Here is a 20759-nt window from a genome sequence, read left to right as displayed (position 1 = left end):
CATAAAGTTTGCCAAATTCTTTCATTTACCTGATATTGTGCACAACATCGTGTGCTGGTTTGCTTTCAACAGTTTTTGGCGATTTATTCTGAAGAACTGATAATAAAATCAAACTACGTTTCAATAGTGAGGGGGGGGGGAGTTACATTTCTAATTTTTTTGTTGCAGTGTTGACCATGGTGATTTATAGATTTTAATTGATTGTCCCTGTGTACTGTTAAATATGTAAGTTTTTCAATGTTTGCAAAAAATCCAAAAAAAATCGCCTTTATGTATACATCGTACCTTTTCGAAGCGAGCGTTATGTATCTATGTTTTCTTTTGGTGTGTACTCATATTCTTGTGAAATTGCCAGATTACTTATTTACTTAACATTTCCAGGTTATGGTCACGTCTAAATTCTCCTTCTGCCGCCATTTATCTAAATCGCCCTTGTAGTACATCATTTGGAAATTGTAAGTAAATATGCACATATGTATGTATTCACTTTTTATGTCAATGATTGCGATTTTTATTTACGCATAACAATGAACCTATTTAATAAAGGTTTAAGTAAAGAAAAATTTATAAAATAAGGGGATTTCGACTATAAATTTGCAATCAAATTAATTAATTATATACGTAGAATATATAAACATATGTGCACCTAACTTACAAATATATATAATGCAGGGAGGGGACAGAGGTCTTGAAAATGCGATTTTTAAGGACAATTCATCAACGGAACCCAGTTTACACAGGTATGCAAATTTTTTGAATTAAATGCAACCGTCATTACAAAAAGATCCATATGTCGATACCTTAAATTTTGCCCAATTTGCGACTGACTTTATAGGCACCTCGTTTTGAAAACTTAATTGGCAATCGATGAAACTCGTTCCCTTCATTTGCACGTCCGATGTTAGCAGGTATTTTCATACGACATAAATTTACTTTTGCAGTTTTAAAAATTGTGTTTTTTATTGAAATATTTCTGGGTAATCGTTTTTACGTAACCTGGCCGTTTTTACTATGTATTTATAGGTCTGAAGATGCGTACCTTCGGAGATAATCAGCAGATCCGCTCAACCAAGGAAAGCACTTTCTAGTCAGAAAGGTCATTTCCATTTACTGACGCGTAGACATTTACTCAATTTAAGGTCTGCGGTTACAATAATATTGGCAAAGTAATTCCCCGCACTTCAAGATGTACGTAGTATAATTTTTATTATCAGTAAAATATGTCTTAATTATAAAAATAATATTAGTAGTGTTCAAAATTTGTGTGTTCAAATTATCAAAATGAATACACATTTTTTGACTGTAAATCGTAATATATTTAGCCTGACAAAATCACTGGTAGAAATGTCTTAAAGACAAAATATTGCAAATTTTTAAGCTACGTTTAAAAGAAAAAATACCGAAAATTTAGTAGGGAAATTTTGTAGCCACAACTGCACCTAATTATATATTCAAATACAGATTGATTTATCGATGTATAATTTGCGGCCTCTTATACATTCTCGGGAATTTTATTTTTTAAGAAAGTCAGAAAAAAATAGTCCGAGAAAAAGAGAATCCGAAGGACAAGGTGCACAAATGCCGATCTGGGGCCAAGACTTTTAATTTTTTAATTTTGAAGATTATGATGGTACCGATGGTTATTGAAAGAATAAATCAGGATGTTAGACTTGAAAAAGTTACCTCCAAGGCCAAAAGCGCAGCATTTCGATACATAGCGAAAAATCGACATATGTCGATTTTTAAGGTCTTCAGGAGACATTATGTCCAAAACAGCTACAGATTTCTGAACACAACCAATTAGATAAATGATGGTACTTACATAGGGTAACTAAAAAATCGCATACTAATCCAAAATTGCTCAAACCGGATCCGCAAGAAAATCCGATCTCACAAAAATTATTGTTTTTTCGATGTTTTTTTAATATTTTGCTTATATGACATCGATTGAACCGTAGGATTTTGCTCGAATAAATTTTTTATCGAAGACCAACTACACCCATGCAACATATAAAAAATTGGGCGGTGGCGTGTATCTTAGTTTTTGAGATAAAAGATCAAATAGGCGATCATTTTCAAGACTTCAATGTTTAATTTTGACATGTTTGGTTTTTACCGCCTAATTTTTTATATGGTGTATGGGTATAATAGGTCTTTCATAAAAAATTTATTCGAGCAAAATCCTACGGTTCAATCGATGCCATATAAGCAAAATATTATAACGAACATCAAAAAACTTATGATTTTTGTGATATAGGATTTTTCTGTGGAGCCGGTTTGCGAGATACAAGGTTAGTATGAGATTTTGTAGTAACCTTATTTAAGTACCTTCATTTCCTAAATTCGATGTCTTCACAAATCTGTAGCCGTTCTGAAGATAATGTCCCCTTAAGGTGTCAAAAACTGGCATGGCTAAATTTCCATTTTTCAGCCTACGAAAGTTGCTGCAGGTAATTTTTTTCAAGTCTAGCACACTGATTTATTCTTATACCATCATAATCTTAAAAATTAAAAAATTAAAAGTCTTGGCCCCAGATCGACATTTGTGCACCTTGTCCTTCTCTAATTGTAATTTTTAAATCTTAACAAAGGACTTCGTACAGTTACCTTAGTTCAACCAATGAATTGATGATTATTTGAAACTAAAGTCCTAATTTAGGAGGAACATATGCTCTTGTAAGCATCGTCTCAAGGCTCGAGATGTTATTCCCACAACGGGAGAATTAATTAATAGAGAACGCGAAAATTAAGGAAAATGTCCTTATCTTCTGTCAAGGCTTGTTGACAATCACGAACGCATACGGTTGTAATGGTGCGGAGGTCGATGGCTACATAATGGCAGATTTGTGTTATGTTTCTTGACTAAAAATAGTGGAATGAAATCTCACAAACTTTCTGAGACACAACTCAGGTTCTTTCAAGCGAGCTAAGTGGCAATGGGTGGATAATACTACCATCTGTGGTTAAAGTGCTTTTTGACACTTTAAATCTTCACTCTTTAGGGTAGTTGTCATTTCTTTTATTACAGGGTTACAGGCTTCATATCTCTCAAACCGGTACATAGATCGGCTAGTTTCTCAAGTTTTTTGATTATAAGTGGGCACCATTTCCTACGGAGTAGATTTCGCTACAAAAGGTATTTGTGGCGAGGGCAGAAATAAATATTGGAATTTCCGTACGACGAAAGTCTAGTTCAAAAGTATACTGGTATGTACTTGATAATTTAACGTCCATATGTGTCATAATTGGTTTTCTGCTTCACCTTGTTCTTCCTGGATAGAAGATTGACAATCTAAGAAGGCTAGAGAAACTGGCCAGAGGAAAGCGCGCATTTATCGTTGTATTGATAAATGCGTATATTCACTTGAACTGTTAATTTAAGCCATAAGTTAAATCATAAGTTAAACAGCATATAAAGGTAAAACGTAAATTGAGATGTGTATTTCTGACAGTTATTTATGTGTTGAATGTGAAAATGAACTCTGTCACGTTATGATTCACAACATAGAAATTTCTTAAGCTTATTGAGAAAGTCATTTATCTAGTTAAATTTTGACGATCAACATTTAGTAAATTGTTACAACTGGCACTCTAAATTTTTAAATTTCTCATTCGAAAAAAATTTCGAATGTGAAATTTTGTAAAAATCACAATTTTTACACCTGATCTCATAACTTACCAATGAGGAAATTTATTATATTCTCTTACCTTGAAAATTCGTTGCCGAATTGTTTTTTTTTACTTTCACGTTAACCACGTTTGTTGACTATCTATAAATTTTATGTAGTAATAAATCTAGTCCTCGCTTACTAAATGCAGTAGTAGTTTTTCATTCTGTTTTGGATGCAGATTTATTTTACAGTGACGATTAACCGAGGCCTTTGCTAAATTTTGATTTGATTAGGTGTTGTAAAATTTCAAATCTTATTTTAAAATAGCGCTGGTGTTGCAACAGTGCCGTGATAATATCTATTGTAAATTATAGTTTTGTAATAATGCAAGCATTCTAACGAATAGAATAAACCAATGACACACATTTGGGTTTATTAAGGAGGCACCATTAGCTTACGTGCAGTGGCCTCACCGAACTTGGAAGTTTCATCGATACCACAAATAGAAAATCGTGACGTTCTTTTTAAAGTAAAGTAGTAGAGCGTTATGTGTATTTATCTCGCTTGAATCTCCTAAACTGGAATTTTGAATGTACAATACACAGGTTGACTTCATTTTGCACTATTTCTGTTACGGGTATTCTCTTCGGCGAGCTTGTCCCTAAGTGTATTGATGTCTATCTGCTGTTACCGATTTATTGGCACATTCTCAGTTTTGTGTACGACCGAGAATCGGTACTTCTCCGTTGAGAGCAGTAGAATTCGTCAATAAGGGGTTAAGAACGTTAACATGGTTATCTATAGGGAATATAATTAAAATCTAAATAAATCGTTTGAAATGCTGAGGCTTGCAATATTACCAGGAATTATTTATTACTTAAAACTACGAATTTATCGATGTCATGATAAATGTGTAGTAAAATTAAAATGGTATTTGTAGTGGTGACCTTCATTTCTGATCAAGTCCAGAAATTATTAGTAATCTTTAGCTGTGCAATAATTTTGCAAGGGAGAATTAATGGATGGTCCTGCTGGGTCTTGTTCAATCTAAAAAATTTAATGAAAATTGAAGAGGGTATGTTGCGAGAGGGTTGCCGGTCCAATTAGCTAGTTACAGCCGTATTTGGTCCCCAGGTCCTTTTTGCGGTTACCAAGATTATGTTCAGCAAACATGTCAATTTGATAGGACGGATAACACAAACTAACACCGAACAAATCAAGGTCGGGTTGAGAAAACCTTGTTGACGATAATGGTACGTCGTTCAAGAGATTATACGGCTTGCACGCATTAACGGAAATATTCTGAAAATTTAGGCAATCTGAATTTTAAATTCAATTTATATGTACTTGGATAGTTTTATGATACATTTGCAATGAAATTATTTAGCATAACGGATTCTTTGTTTTGTCAGAGATTTCTCATACAGTCCTTCAAAATACCTTCAAAGGTGCTTCGTCTAGTTGCATAATTACGATCGGTCCGAGCCAGTTTAAGGGTGGGTTACGTTTTAAGCTACACTCTAAGAAATGTGGTTACGATTACAGCCAGAAACTAAACATATGTATACATATGTATAACTCTACCGCTATGGTTATAAATTTTTCACCCCGTGGTACTACATAAGTTGGTTACTATGAAATAGTTGCGATGAATTTATGTATAACCAGTTGGTGCCAGATTTATTACAATGGCGGTACAGTCATATGTATGTACTTTCCGGTTATAATCGTAACAACATTTCTTAGAGTGTTATTGACATCTTCCGAAAATATCCTAAAACAGTAATAGCAATTACAAAGTAATTCCATTATTTTGAACTAATTTATTTCGGAAGAGTGCATGCTTTGATAAAGTAAAGTACAGGTATTTAGATAAAGCAAATGTTCTATGTCTTACATATGTTTAGTATTTAGTTATGCATTGGCTAAATTTGCTACACTCTTAATTTTTAATTTGAGCATTGTACTTAATTACGGGTGTAACGTAAAATAAGTGTATACAGATCTAGTTGAACTGCTACTTTAAGCTGTACAATATGTATTTTTAAAATACATTTAAAATTAAAAATTTGCACAGGTTCACCGCGTTTTCCACCATTTCTGTTGCGGGGGTAATTAGGGTACGGAGTCGAGCTTGTATCATGGTCACGGGCTTCTTACGCTCTAGCTGATCCGATATAAGACTGTACGATAGCGAATGCAACGGATGTAAAATTGCGACAATTTTACCTCGTCATAAGGATTATAACCGGGTTGCATGCATGTATAATGTAAATTTCGGTGATTGAAACTTCCTGAATTTTGTGCTTAAAATCAAATTATAAAGCATTGTACTCTTTCAGCACTTATATTTCCAGCCTGAGTCCCATAGTTATTGTTAGAAGGCAGTCAGAATGGGTTATTTAATATAGGGGGAAAGCTTAGAATACAGGCTGACATTACTTTCGGCACCACTTGTGTTACGGTTCTTTCTAATCTTACATTCGTAATTTCCTGGCAAAATTATTCTCACTAGTTACTTTCTACCTTGTCGCTTTTCTGGATTGCTCCAATTTAGTTTTTCCTTATCAACCGAAGTTTTTAACGTTATTGATTTGCCACGAGTGCTTTTCATGGTGGTTCCCTCCCCTCTTTCAGTGAAGAATACTTAATTTGGATATTTTTTTTCACAGACGCTTTACTATAAAGATTTACTATGTGGAGGTTTGAGGCCATAATAATCTCATAATCTCGTAATACCTTCGTAATCTCGTTGTCATCCCATAATACCAATGTATTAATGAATTTTTACCAAATTCTCCAGCTTTTTATCCTTAATTTTTGGGTTGGTTTGCAAAATCTGTACAAATGTGTAACATTTGAACACATATTTAATGGGAAATGACCATGGTTTACCATCATACAAAAATCGAGTAAGACCCAAATAGGGACTTCTTCATTCGTTTGTAAATCAACTTCCAATTACTTTTCAACTGATGAAAAGAAATTATCATGCTTTTTATTTAGTATTTCCTCTTGATTCGGTGGATATGCTAAGACAAACTAATCACTCAAATAACAAATTCTTTGCTAAATTTGGCGGACATAAATCTATTAAGCCTGACTAGATTATCGCGATTATTATGTCTCTTAAATTTTTTACAGAGCTGTGTCCAACGTAACTAAAATTATTATATCGTTCCTGGCCGGAAAAAATTATTGCCGATTGTTGACAGACCTCCCCATAAACCCTTTCTATGAATAGGAAATATTTTCGAAAAATTTAACCTTGGTAAGGTTCAGTTATGCGTCGATTATTTAAGGAAGTATATATTAGAATATACAGAATCTTAGGTATCCCGGATACCTAACGTACCCACTAAATTTTCGTATCACGATTGCTCTTTAACCTAAATTTTCTTCTGATTCGGATTGATTGATAAATATGGTCGATAACACTGCGCATAGGCTAGCCTTCTATATGTCATGCTGTTTACAAAGCCTAATGGTATTCAGCTTCGTAAAAATTTACTGAAAATTAAGTAATTTCAATTACTTGCTAAATTAAGCTAAGTAATAAAAACACAGAATCTTGTACAGTATCACTGTTTATATTTCCAGAGTAAGTTCCCTAGTTTTTGTTAGGGCAGAGTGAGTAGAGAGTTTTGCGTATTTCTTAAGCCCGCATCTGAAAAGCTAAAGTTTTAAAAATGTACAGGTCGACATGATTTGTTGCCGGAGACTTGGGTTATGGAGGTCCCGTGTCTAACCGGTAATACTTATTACGGGCACGCGCTTCTCACGGCTCAGCTGATCAAATATATGCAAGACTGTATGTACGGTAGCGAAAACAACGTTTATTACAGTTGACGATAATTTTACGATGTTGCATGAATGTATAGTGCAAATTTCGGTAATATAAACTTTCTGGAAAATTTATTCTTAACTTATGGTTGTAAACCTTTTTCTACGTTTCAATGGTTACTTATTTGTTGGTTGCTTCCAGGCCACTTTTTCTGTTCCGCAATTGTTCCATTTTCTTGGGCCATATGTGCAGCTAAAATGTCTGATGTTAGGAAAACAGTAGGGTTCACGTTGTGTGAAGCTTGAATGCATTCCTTGTGTTAAGCCACCAATCTTTACCTTACCACAAGAAATATGATTGAAATCCTGGAAGGTCGCAATGTTTAGAATCATAAGATTGACCAAGGCATACATAATTCCTTTATCAAACAAAGTACACTTTTATTTCTGGTTGAACTTATTTCAAATCTATTTATTTCTCAAATTAAATTCAATCACGTTGAGGCTGATCCTCCTAAAACACTATTGCCAAACATCTCCACTTGTATTTTTCTTGATTTTCATCCAACTCTGCTGGAACGAGATCACCCCATTCCAACAGTTGTGGTAACCAATCATTTTAATGCAATAAAAATATGGCAAGGTTATTGGGCATGCGGTCCGAAAAAGGCAGAAATGTACATATATACATATTCAACTGACGGGTAGTCGGTTAATTTGAGAGATAACCAATGCCACGGCCGGATCTGCTAAAGCCACTGAATATTTGGGTAGGCGAGAATTCATAATGCGATCCAATGAAGAGGATCACAGAACGTAGTGATAAATTGAAAACGGGATATTGCCGTAAAGACGCATACGCATCCCGACTTTCCAACATCGGCTCTGTTCATCATAATGTAAATGAGGAAAGAGTTGGAGACAAAAAAATCTTACCTGAGATATTAAATCCACGATTCAAAAATAGGGTGCACAATGCGACAGCCAATCCAATGGGCAATCTATGGTCCAAAAGCATAGTAAGACACTTGAACTGGGCGGTGGTTAAAGCGTGAAAATTGTCAATGGTGATTAATTTTTTGTGTGAACTACATATGTCATAACTTGACCGTGGTGAAATTAGAGAAGAAAATTTATCCATGTTTATTCGGATTATTGTAAAGCACTTTTAAATTATTGTTCTGGTGGGCTTGATTTTTAAATATGGGGATAGTATGAAAATTATCGCCCCCCCCTGGACACTATTGGGTAAGATGCCACTTCTGTACATATATACACATGTGTAATGAAATTTTTTAGCATATCTTATTCTTTGCTTTCAGAGAAATTTCTTATACAGTCCTTCGAAATACCTACAGGGCCAAAGGGTACTAAATAGGTAGGCACTTTGCCGAGTTTCATAATGACGATAGGTCCCAACCAGTTAAGGGCTCAGTTATATTTTAAGATACGATCCCCTTGATTGATTGCATCCTCTCGAAATACTCAGCTTAAAATCGTGACGACAATTTCAAAATTATTCAATTAGTGTTTGAATTATTTAACTTGCGAAGAGGGCATGAATTAATCAACTAAAATACATCTGGTGTTTATGTAAAACACCTATTTTATGGCTAGCATTGCAATTATGGTGGCAACTGCAATGTTTTGTTATATTTTGTTTCACGTAAAAATGAATGCCTAACTTACTATAGAATATGAGAAATCTTTCGTGTAAATTCCTTCTGGTGCATACTTTTTCTTCTGAGAGATATCTTGCAACCTGCGCAATCACTGAGGTCCGAATTATTTCCGTCATGGGTAGTTTATGAAAAGGTGTACCAAGGTGCTTAACACATGTCGTCAGGAATAGTGTGTCCTGGTTTGAATAATACACTTAATTTAATATTATGCAAAAGTAATGAAATCAAGATTACTTTACATATTTAGACGCAACTTTGTACGACGGAGTATCAGTATTTATCCGTGTGGCTGGAGAGAGAAAAGTTGTGGTAACGCTAAATAATTTTTGGTTTCATTTTTGAAAGTTGGACCAGATGCCAAGTTCTATAGTATTCATCTCTTCTGCCTCTGTATGTATTAGGGCATCCAGAATCGGAAAATTTTGAAAAACCGGTTTTCGATTTTTCCGATTTTGGAAAACTTTCGTAAAACCGGTTTTAGAATTTTCCGGTTTTTTAAATTTTCGTGAAACCGGTTTTCTATTTTCTCCGAAACCGGTTTTCACACCTGTTTTCTACAAAATTTTAAAAACGTGTTAAGTATAATGTAAAATTGTTGAATAAATTTTGGGCATTAATTTCGGAAAAAATATTTCACCACAATTTATTTCTGCATGAAAAACAAGACATGACTAATATTTTGTAGTTCTAAAGCAATTGTTATCAAAAATCGAAAACCGGTTTTCGAGTGTGGTAGATAAAACCGGTTTTTTACAAAACGTTTTTTTTTTTGGAAAATTATAAAACCGGTTTTCGGGTAAATCGAAAACCGGTTTTTAACCGGTTTTGCAAAATCGGAAAAACCGGTTTTGGATGCCCTAATATGTATTGCATTGCATAGCCCGGTTACATTAGTATAATGTTTTATCTATTCTACAACTCCTGAGGGAACATATAATTTAACCTGATTTACTAAAATAAATTTTTTCTTTGTATTCTAAATTTGCCTACATTGTTTAAAAGATAACAACTTACCATTAGCCAGAGCTTTTTGACGGGAGCTCCTTAAGGAATGCGTAACTTTGTGGGTAATTAGTGACATGTTTTTGGAAGGCGGTGGTATTAAATTATGGGATTAAATACACGACAGCAACCAAAACGAGAAGTCTTGTTAATGTCCTCATTCTTTGTTGGTGTATTAAAGCAAAAAAGCTTATTTTTCGGTGGGCAACTTTACTAAACGGTTATATGCTTTTTAAATGTCTGGGTTAGGTAGTTTGTACTACATACGTACTTATGCCAGGACGCATGCCAGGATGCCAGGATATTAGAAATTTACTAGAATTTTTGTAAATATTTACTCATTCAAAAGCTTAGAATTAAGAATAACTTTAGTCACACGTTTTCAATATCTGAGTTTTCCTGTTTTTCAACTTGCATTATTAAATATGTGTGTACATATAGGTATGTATGTATGTCACATGTCATCGACTTTACATTGGCCGTGTTGGTTAATGTGTAATTAATAAATAATGATTACGTATGTATGCATTGATATAAATTGTACTGATATCCAATGAGTTCCCCGATTCTCACGTTTAAATCTAGATACATAATATGTGTATAATAATAAACACTTAATCATTGATATGTAAATTGATGTATTCATTTGTGTGGAAATTATTTATTAAGCGTGCATATTTTCAGTTTATAAGAAACAGGTAATCTGTAACATACATAGTATTTTATTATGTATGAATAAAATGTGGATATGAAAAAATATAAATACTTGTAACAAAATTTTGCACCATGAAGTGACCAGCAAAGTGATCTATACATACAGAGAGTCCAGCACGTTGCTGAAAACGTATTTGACCTTGAATAACCCGGAACGGTTTATCGTAGCGGGTCAAAATTTTGAACAGAGGAGCATGTTATCCTCAGATAGTTGTGTGCAAAAATTCAACTCTCTACTTTCAAAAATGCCTCCCCCACAGCCGCCAGAAGTCGAGACAGTCATTTCAACTCTTTCCAAACTCCGTCTAAAAAATTCGGTCCCAGCAGAAACATTTTAATTTTCAAGTATCAGAACTCAAAGTAGTCAATTTGACTTACATTGGGGGATTGTACAGGTATTTCACTATTTGAAATGATTTTTATCCCTAATCTAGCTTCAAGGTCCTTTGCATTATCTTTGGTTAACTTTGCCGTCTGGGAAGACGCTGCGTCATCATGAAAAATCACCTCATTTTGTCGTGTAGTAAGCTCTTCGAACCCAATTAGTGACTTGTAGGGAAAATAGTGCTTCGTCAAATGTCACCCATATCTCACTCCTATTCCTCAACAGAAAATTCAAATAAAATTATTTGCAAACACGGGCAAGATTTTTTCTGGAACAAGTTGAAATGACTGTCTTGACTTCTGGCGGCTGTGGGGGAGGCATTTTTGAAAGCAGAGAGTTGAATTTTTGCACACAACTATTTGAGGATAACATTCTCCTCTGTTCAAAAATTTGGCCCTCTACGACAAACCGTTCCGGGGTTATTCAAGGTCAAATACGCTTTCAGCAACGTGTTGCACTCTCTGTACATTTTTCATTTTATTTATTCTGCAAGAGAGCCTCCCAACGAGAGAATTTTGTAGGACTGAAAGAATACAAATGACTATTGGTACATATACGAAATCAAATTTGCGTTACGCTACGAAGGGAAAGTATGTAGGTACTCGAGAAGCGTTACGATGCCGTTCCGAGGGGGGTTTAAAACATGACGATTTTTGCGTTACGTAATTGATGTACGGCCCCATAAAATTATGCATATTAGTATTTAAAAATTGCCCTTTTTTCTAAACAATTGAACGACTATTTAGAAGGCGTAATTCTTTCGACCAACTGGGAACATATTCACATATGCAAAATATAAGTGCCGACGAGAACTGACCAAGAGCAATTTATTGAGTGTACAATTTTAAAATATAATATTGTTTTTGTAACACAGCATGTTCAATACAATTTACAGTTGGAACAAAAATAGGGTTTTAATTGAAACCATGATGCAGGACCAATTTAGAGACCAAGAGCCGCCGCAACGTCGATACGTCCATAACCAAAGGAATAATTGGGGTAGTCATGTGGCCCCGGAAATCCACACGTTCTGTCCTCGCTCGAAAGAGTTGGATGAGCCGCGGATTTGGCGAGGGCGTTGTAAATTTCGTCGAATATCCAGGTTGGGTGAGCCGAAAGGATAAGGGCAATAGCTCCAGACACGTGGGGGCCAGCCTACAACAATTTTTTTAGACATTTTAAGAGTTTTACACCAAATCTTTGCCGAAAAATCACCAATGTGACGTCAGACGCGACAACATAATCATTAGCTCCCACCCCACAAGAGACAATGTTGCTTCCTGGAGCGGAGACTTCTGGTTTAAGAAGTCCGTCAAGGCTTGGTCCTCGAGCCGAGTCAATTGACCGGGCATCAATTTCGGTCGTGGCTCCGACCGAGATCACGTTTGGTTGATCCCCGGGGGAAATGGCTGATCTACAGGTAGCAGAACTGGCCCAAGATCCAACCGGAAACACTGGGATGATTCCTGCATTTCGCCACGCAGAGATAGCTGCGTTGAACCACGTGTTGTTCGACCCACCGCCCCATGAATTATTAATTATGTGCGGACGTGGAGTTTCCGTCATCAAATATTGCGCGCATCTTATGATCACAGCTTCTGGTCCGGATCCTTGATGATTCAGTCCACTACAAGCGACGTATCGCGCTCCAGGCGCGACACCGACACCGTTTTCACGTCCAAAAATGATTCCCGCGCATCGGGTACCGTGACCTTGCTGGTCAGATGGGCCCGGCCGGTTGTAGTAGGGGTCTAACCAAACACCGGCAAAGCTTTGGTTAAAAGCCACGTGAGCGTTGTTAACGCCGGTGTCAATAATGCCGACAACAACGCCTTCGCCAGTAATATTATTCGCCCATGCGACAGGAGCACGGATTTGGGCAACTCCTAACTGCGGCGTATTTTGGTTCATGTCAGCGTTGAATTCGGCCCCTGTTTCTTGCGGTGGAATTGTGGCGATGTTTTGGGCGCGAAGGGTGAATTCGCCCGGTGTGGAGGCTAGTGAAGCTAGTTTATCAGGGGTTAGACCCTTGACCAGAATAATGTTGGAGGCCCAATAGGGTTCGGTGGTCAGACCAAGGGACGCTGCGATAGAAATGAAAGGAGCCTGGGCAGCGGAAGTGAGTCCCTTCAAGGTAGTGATGAGGGCGGATACTTTAGCGTCACCGGTGAGTGATTGGAGAGCCTGGTTGGCTTCGACTTGCCCCATAATTTGGGGAAGTTCGAGGATGGCTTCGGTTTCGCCCTTGTGTTCAACAGGGTCGAGCAGGGCGGGATCCACGGTGCCGGCATGCGCGGCGGTGAGGCTGGCAGCGAGGAAGATAAGCAGCTTCATGGTGATAATTGCAACTGAATTGGCAAAGAGATTGTGAATATGGCAGGATAATTTGGCCACTCTTTTATACCCGTTGTAATCAGGACCGACAGTGATAAAGTGTTAAGTTTGGCGTGGTTCAAAAGTTCTTCATTACAATGCAGGGTCAGGCTTCAATTCGAGGGATTAAAAACCACTTAGTTATAGATTTATGGGACGAATGAGTTGATCAATCATTCGTTTGGGAAATTTTGAGTTTGACGTGAATTATATACGATTTTGCCCTCTGGATTAGATAAGGGATCATGCTTACACAATTAAGTTTTGTAACAATCTAAATTAACGTTATGAAAGCAATGTAATCGTGGTCAGTTTTCGCGTCACGCAAACTTTGTCTCAACAATACTAACAATGCGATGGTGTGAAGTGTAACCCTCCGATTTGGTTGAAATTTCGAAAATAAGTGGTCCATGTCAATACAACCAACTTTTCTTCAGACAGTTTGTGCGATAGTCAAAATTTGGCGAAATATTTGAGGTTAAAGTTGAAAAATGTGTAATTTTTAGCACGGGAAGACAATGGAAGTTGAATTTGCTTCCTCCGCCTTGTAAAAATAACCTATTTTTCACCTTTGACCTCCAATATTTTGCCAAATTCTGACCATCGCACAAACTGCCTGAAGAAACGTTGGTTGTATTGACATGGACCACTTAATTTCGAAATTTCAACCAAATCGGAGGGTTACACTTCACACCATCGCATTGTAAGTCGCTAACCCACATATTTATGTGGAGGAGTATACTTTTCCACCACCCCAGAGGCCAGGTAGGTCTAACGCTGACCTCATATGCAGGTCAAACCAAGCCGAGCGCCTGTGCGCTTCGCGCACATGCGCTCCGTCCCGTGAGTCACTGAGTCACTGAGCCCAGGGTTCGGAAAACCCCGGGGTTTTTGTAGAAAAACCCAACCCCGGGGGTTTTTCCGGGGTTTTTGGGGTTTTTGTGGGTTTTTGGGTTTTTGTGGGTTTTTGTGGGTTTTTGTAGATTTTGGGGCAGGTTGAACCAGAATTCCTAAAATTATATATTAGAGATAAACTAATTTAGTGTACAATTTTAACATACAATTTTAACCGTTATCATTGATTTGGACTTTTACATCGAAAATTCATGTTTGACATGTAAACCTGGAAATATGTAATGATATTTGGCAAGTCGCAAATGAAAATTCTCAAAATTTCAAGATGAAGCAGAAAAGTTAATTAGCATTGATCTACGTTGTAGTTTAAAGGATTTTGTTTCAATCTGCCTCAAACTCCTACAAAAACCCCGGAAAAACCCACAAAAACCCACAAAAACCCGCAAAAACCCCATTAAGCATTAGGGTTTTTCCGGAGATTTGATACCCCAAAAACCCACAAAAACCCCAAAAACCCCAACCCACAAAAACCCGGGGTAGCGAACCCTGACTGAGCCTTGGAAACATGTTTGTTTTAATTTTATTTGCATTTATAAATGCAAACAAAATTAAAACAAACATGTTGAATGTATACATTCACGAAAATTGTAAAGAATTCAAAATATTCCCCGTATTCTTCAAGATTTTAATGAGCGTGAGCGTTTTTAATTAGGTGACGGTTTTAATTTACAAATATCCCGAAATTCATTCTCACAGGGTAATTTTCTTATGCCATTGGGCAATTTTGTTATCACTCCCCCCCCCCACTTTTTGTATTTTGTAGTCATTTTTGGTTAGGCAGGACTACGTATTCACATTTCACCGATTTATTTTGACTAAGTTTTAATTGTTCTCTCACGGAAACAAGCTGACCCATGGTTTGGCAATTTATTGAACTACATTGAGTTTTGTCGCTTGTAGTGGATTTCATGGATATTTACATAGTATTCAGCCTAGAGCATACTTTTTCTAGACGCTTCGTAACTTTTAAAACTTATATCCGACTTCAAAAATAAAATAAGATGTTTGTTAAAAATTACTCACATGTATATAATCATAAATTATGATTCATAATAATAAACAAAGTCCAAAAAATTGGAAATCTTACATATAATGGAGGTCTCCCAACAACGTATTCTCATAGATATTGACCAAACAAGTGCTAATGGAGCACAGACTAATTTGTATGAAATTTGCAAATGGCACTATCTGCCAATGAGCCCTAATCCCTAATCAATTAATTGGGATTATTTAATCTTCATCCTCCTCCAAAATATGTAACTAATCCGGGAAAAATGACCAACAATGCGATGGTGTGAAGTCTACCCCCACAATTTGGTAGAAATTTAAAAATTATGTAGTCCAGGTCAAAACAACCAATGTTTCTTGAGGAAGTTTGTGCGATGCTGGGAATTTGTCAAAATATTTTAGGTGAAATTTAGAAAATGGGCGATGTTTTCCTTCGAGAGGAGTGGGGTTTGCTTCCTCCGCCGGGTAAAAATCACCCGTTTTTCAACTCTGACCTCTAATATCTAGGATGGGCCACTTAACTTGAGAAATTTTCAACAATTTTTCTTACCCGCATATGAATTTTTTTATGATAATTAATTGCTCGATATGATGCCCCTTAGTCTCAGCTACAAGTCTGAACCGCTTTTTCCTCGACGAAAACAATTCCAGACACTTTTGAAGAATTATTTTTAACCACTAGTCCTGAAAACTTTTCCAAAGTCCATCTCAAGTCGTAGCTAGTTCATACATTTTCTCCACGACGTACAGTAAATTGACCTTGTTCCGTTCAGGTCATCTACTCTGAACAAAGCTTCGTCGATTGTGATCACACATTCGTACCTACCTCCAGCAAGGTGGTTCTTGTACAAATTTTCTTTCAAAAAAGTTGCAATTAGTGATGTGACGCAGGTTTAACTCATGCGTCTTATTTTCATCGGTTTCATTTTGGCCAAATCTCTTTTGATGACTCTCCGAATAGTTGTGGGATTCAATTTTAGCAGTTTCGCCGTACTGCGAATGCCCTTTGGGGTTTCCTGGCCGATCAAACGGTTGAGCTTCGTTTTTATCTTTTTTGTCCATAATGATGGGGGGCGTTTTATATGTGGTGTAGGCAGTACCTGATTAATTGCTTGCCTTCTAACGCTTTCTGTACTTAATATTCCATGAATTGAGGCCACAGAAATTTCATATCCACGTGCATTGACCGTTTTTTTTATAACACTTCCGGTGCAACCTTGGCTGGAAAATTTTTTCACTAGTACCGCCACTTAAAATTATCAGGAAGGAGCAGTTTTTCAGATTTTCAAGTAGCAAAAATCACAGTTTGACCTAATTAGTTCGTCTATCGAACAGTGTAGGCCGGGTTTATATAACTTTAGGTCAGTTTTTTCGCGCCAGCGTTTGAAAATTTCTCAAGTTAAGTGGCTCGTCCTCTGTATTTTAACAAATTCCAACCATCGTACATACAAACTGCCTCAAGAAACGTTGGTTGTATTGACCTGGACCACATAATTTTAAAATTTCTACCAAATCCGAAGTTTACACTTCACACCATCACATTGTTAGTAAATTTCTTTCCGCTAGGTATTATTACATATAAGAAAAATACGCTTCCAAAAATTTTCAAAGTTCTAAATTTTTATGCTAAATACTTCGGAATTTTAAAAGCTAAAAAATGAAATTTTGGAAAATTAATTTTTCTAAATCACTACATGTAATTCTGAGCATACATGTTCAAGTTATCAAATCAGGTTAAAATTTTGAAAGTTACAGCGTCTTGAAAACCTCTCGATTTTGACGGACAATTTGCATGCTTAAAAATTCCGTCACAGGCAAAAAACGCACATTCAAAACATCGCAAAAATATTTATAGGTCAGCTTTTTTCTGTGAGCGAAAAATTTAAAATTAGTCGGTTGAGATAAATGTGAGCCTTGAGATAAATACAACTTTTAATGTATTAATCTAAAGCAAATTCTCGGTACTATTTACAAACAAGTCTATGAAAAAAATTGAGCCAATTCATTCACCATTGTTTAACAATAAAATTACTCAAAATTGATTTGGACTTTAGAAATTGGACTTGAAGACATGGAACAAGGGTTTAGTGAAGCTAAAAACTCTATGACGAAGATATGCGGCCTGAAAGCACTTTAGTTTGTTAATTGACGAGTGAAAGTTGGACTTGCAGGTCGCCGAAAGCGACCTGCAGGTGTAATTCCAATTTTTGCCGTATGCAGGTCTACTCTTGCCGTGCGGGTGGGTGGTGGGAAAGTATGCACTCAAGTCAAAGTAATACATTTTATATTTTTGTAACACAAATAAATTACTCTGCTAACAAATTATTCTTGTTTATTTAATAAAATGTAATCATTTACTGTGTTAACTTGCGAACAAAAATTCAGTGTTTTTTTTAAATTAAAAATAATCGAAAATTTAATAAGGCTTGCTTAAAGTAGTGTTCGACATTGACATACACACACGTCATGCTTAGATTAGACTTCAGTTCACCCTTCGCAAATAAAACTCTTCACTGTGAAATAAATAATTTGTAAAGCTTTGATAATGATGATATGTAATGATGATAAGATAAAACCGACCTTATCATTTCGTTTTGGCCTGATGTAACCACAAACTTGAATATGCTTTCGTTCTTTTCCATCATATGAGTATTCAGGATTAAAATCATTCCATTATTTAACATCGTCAAATTAACCATATTTCTCACAAATAGTGCGATTATGGGCGATCTAGTCGAATTGAGTACTTTTAAACTGACCCAGAGAACAATTCCCCTAAAGGAACTTAGAAAATGGAAACTTTTCAACACTATCGGCGACTCCTTCTTGGAAAATGTTCGTGTCGCCCATGCCCACAAACAATTTGGATTTCTTGTAACTACAGATGACAATGTGTGCGCGTTCGGTACCGGCATTGACGGTTCACTTGGTCTTGGAAGCATAAAACAAGCTTCAACACCCATAAAAATTAACGCCCTATGTGGACAAACCGTTAAAGGTGAGTTAATACAGTCAGAAATATTGGTGTACATACATTTTCTGGAATTTTTTAAATATTTGAACTCATATTGAATATTTTACTCATTTTCACGCAATAATCGGAATAATATTCGCGTAAATATAAAACTCAAACAGCTCGGATAAAATGCGCTTGCTCATTTCGACAGAATTCGTCTTTGGGAATACTGGAAATCAATGTTTCGCGATAACCGCGGATGGACGAGTCTTCGGGTGGGGCATTAATTCCAACGGCCTATTGGGGATTGGAACGGACGACAAAACAATATCTACTCCAACACTACTTAAGTTTGATGAAGGGGTCAAAATTGCTCAAATTTCGGTGGGGCTTTGTCATGCTCTCGCTTTGTCATTGGATACAGCAGAGGTTTTTGCATGGGGGCATCCGTTAGGCGTGGGAAGTGACATCGATTTGAATAAACCTTGTAAAATTACCACAAATTTACAGAACATTAAAGTGAAACAAATCTCCTGCGGGGAATTCACCTCGTTCGTCTTGAGCGAATCAGAAGATGTAAGGTTTCATGGATAAAGATACTTAATAACTTTAAATTCACAATTAACTTCTATTTCAAGGTCTACTCGTGGGGATATAACAAAGAGGGCCAATTAGGCATAGCTAACACCGCATCTGCAAACGTACCGACTAAATTAGTTATTGACAAACTGATAAAAAAGGTGACCAAATTAATAGATATTTCTATACGTTGCAGTATGGAATCTTAAAATTATAAAATGCTTTAATAGATTGCAAATGGACATAAGCACACCCTATTATTGACAACATCTGGCCAGATCTATGTTTGCGGTTGTAATGCACAAGGACAACTGGGCACTGGAAATACTACAAACTTATCCGTACCAACTAAGTTGTCCGCAAATTTAGGCTTTATAGATGACATTTCAGTCATGGCTGACCAAAGTTCCGCAAAGTCTGCTAATGGAATTTTTGTTTGGGGTAAAATCTATCCAAACGGCATTTTCACTAGTCCAACAAAATTGGACTCGAATTTTTCTACTTTTCCACACCCACCTGCTATCTTTGGAGGAACAGAGCAAGTTATGTGCAAGTCGTTATGTGCAACAAACTATGCAGAGCTTCCAATAACCATCTGACTCGAGAATGGAGAAAATCCCAGTCAGGATCATCTTGTGGCTTGTCGTATTCGGGTTCGTCTTATTTAAGTTGGTTTGGGGTAAGCAAGAAATTTTTATTGTCTTCAATCCAAAGTACAGTAAACCGTTATAATGTGATTCAACAATAGGAGGGACGCCAAACCCCCGTCCTCGAAACTTTGGAAAATGCGATAGTAAGAGAGTAGATAATGCAATTTATAAGCTATTATTACTGACATGCGTGTTTGTCCGCTTTAATGATACGCTAACCAACAAACGATAAAATATAATTTAAGGATGGAGCCGGAACAGACGTGGAGTTTAAAGTGGAGGGGGACCTGATCCGGGTCCACAAAGCCATACTGACCCTACGAAGTGATTACATTTCACGGAAATTTTCACGTGATTGGAAGCAACAAGATAAGTCGGTGCTTTAGTAACTAAGGATTAATATTTTAATTCGGCTAATTTAAATTTTCATAAATCGTCTTAATCTTAGCCCTATAGAATTGCAAAATATCAAACGGGACACCTTCTACGCATTGGTGTATTACCTTTACACCGACAAAATCTACTTCTCGGATATCGAAGTTGATAACATTTTAGGTTCAAAATTATTACATAACGTTGTCTAAATTGTGATCAAAATATTCAGGTTTTTTAATTTACCACATATTTGATGAAGTTGGCTGTCACGTATTGCGACACTGGTCTTAAGAGAAAATGCGAATCAGTTTTACAGAAACAGATGGCGTTGGAAAATGTATTCACGCTTTACACGGCCGCTGGCGAGTGTGACGCGCAGGTGCAGTTCATTTGCATAAATATTTATTACTAAATGTGATTCACGTTAAAGAAATTTCTATTCTGTCCTTTGAAGAATCTGCGCGATGCTGCCTTGAACTTTGCCGTTGTGAATAGAAAGGAAATATCAAACTCTGGATTACTCGACACAGCCGACTTAAGCATTCAGGATTTGAAGAAATTCATGAAAGCTTGGGCCGAAAAATAAATCAACGCACGGATAGGAAATGTATGTACATACAAGCAATCACCCACGTGTGTGCCTAAGGATGTCCTTCTGTATTAAGCTTTACATATGTGTAGAGTTCGCTAATAAACTTTTATCCACATGCCATATACCTTAGAAAA

General features: G+C 36.5%; 2 protein-coding genes and 1 long non-coding RNA gene across 5 annotated transcripts; 2 read left to right on the top strand and 1 right to left on the bottom strand.

The window, feature by feature from the left end:
* Positions 1 to 46: 46 nt before the first annotated feature.
* Positions 47 to 10715, top strand: LOC110854941. Of its 2 annotated transcripts, XR_004835774.1 has the most exons (7): positions 47 to 225; positions 382 to 455; positions 673 to 740; positions 836 to 908; positions 1024 to 1188; positions 2258 to 2291; positions 2367 to 10715. It is a non-coding gene; the product is annotated as an uncharacterized LOC110854941 (long non-coding RNA). The 2 variants fall into 2 exon arrangements; XR_002548389.2 differs by lacking the exon at positions 2258 to 2291 and having other exon boundaries at positions 7309 to 10715.
* A 1272-nt stretch (positions 10716 to 11987) lies between these two features.
* Positions 11988 to 13535, bottom strand: LOC110854940 (subtilisin). 2 transcript variants are annotated; one of them, XM_022103368.2, is made up of 2 exons: positions 12393 to 13535; positions 11988 to 12332 (listed from the first exon to the last, which is right to left on the bottom strand). In XM_022103368.2, exons 1-2 carry the CDS (start codon positions 13509 to 13511, stop codon positions 12120 to 12122), a joined length of 1332 nt encoding a protein of 443 aa, XP_021959060.1. In that variant the 5' UTR covers positions 13512 to 13535; the 3' UTR covers positions 11988 to 12119. The 2 variants fall into 2 exon arrangements, with proteins under 2 accessions (XP_021959060.1, XP_021959061.1); XM_022103369.2 differs by having other exon boundaries at positions 12435 to 13535.
* Positions 13536 to 18194: 4659 nt separating this feature from the next.
* LOC118437048 (RCC1 and BTB domain-containing protein 2-like) lies at positions 18195 to 19217 on the top strand. Its single transcript, XM_035855819.1, has 3 exons — positions 18195 to 18471; positions 18641 to 19005; positions 19068 to 19217. Exons 1-3 carry the CDS (start codon positions 18195 to 18197, stop codon positions 19215 to 19217), a joined length of 792 nt encoding a protein of 263 aa, XP_035711712.1.
* The last annotated feature ends 1542 nt before the right edge of the window (positions 19218 to 20759 follow it).

This window comes from Folsomia candida, unplaced genomic scaffold (genome assembly GCF_002217175.1).
Source record: "Folsomia candida strain VU population unplaced genomic scaffold, ASM221717v1 Fcan01_Sc011, whole genome shotgun sequence".
Classification (NCBI taxonomy): Eukaryota; Metazoa; Arthropoda; class Collembola; order Entomobryomorpha; family Isotomidae; genus Folsomia; species Folsomia candida.
Note: the sequence above shows the minus strand (reverse complement) of the source record. Positions and strands in the feature narration are given on the sequence as shown.

Excerpts from the sequence above, each read along its gene's own strand:
- LOC118437048 (XM_035855819.1), top strand. The coding sequence starts at position 18,195 with ATGGGCGATCTAGTCGAATTGAGTACTTTTAAACTGACCCAGAGAACA. Across the intron at positions 18,472-18,640 it reads ATGTGGACAAACCGTTAAAG|AATTCGTCTTTGGGAATACT; the intron begins GTGAGTTAATAC and ends TCATTTCGACAG. Across the intron at positions 19,006-19,067 it reads TCTTGAGCGAATCAGAAGAT|GTCTACTCGTGGGGATATAA; the intron begins GTAAGGTTTCAT and ends TTCTATTTCAAG.
- LOC110854940 (XM_022103368.2), bottom strand. The coding sequence starts at position 13,511 with ATGAAGCTGCTTATCTTCCTCGCTGCCAGCCTCACCGCCGCGCATGCC. Across the intron at positions 12,333-12,392 it reads TCGCGTCTGACGTCACATTG|GCTGGCCCCCACGTGTCTGG; the intron begins GTGATTTTTCGG and ends AAATTGTTGTAG.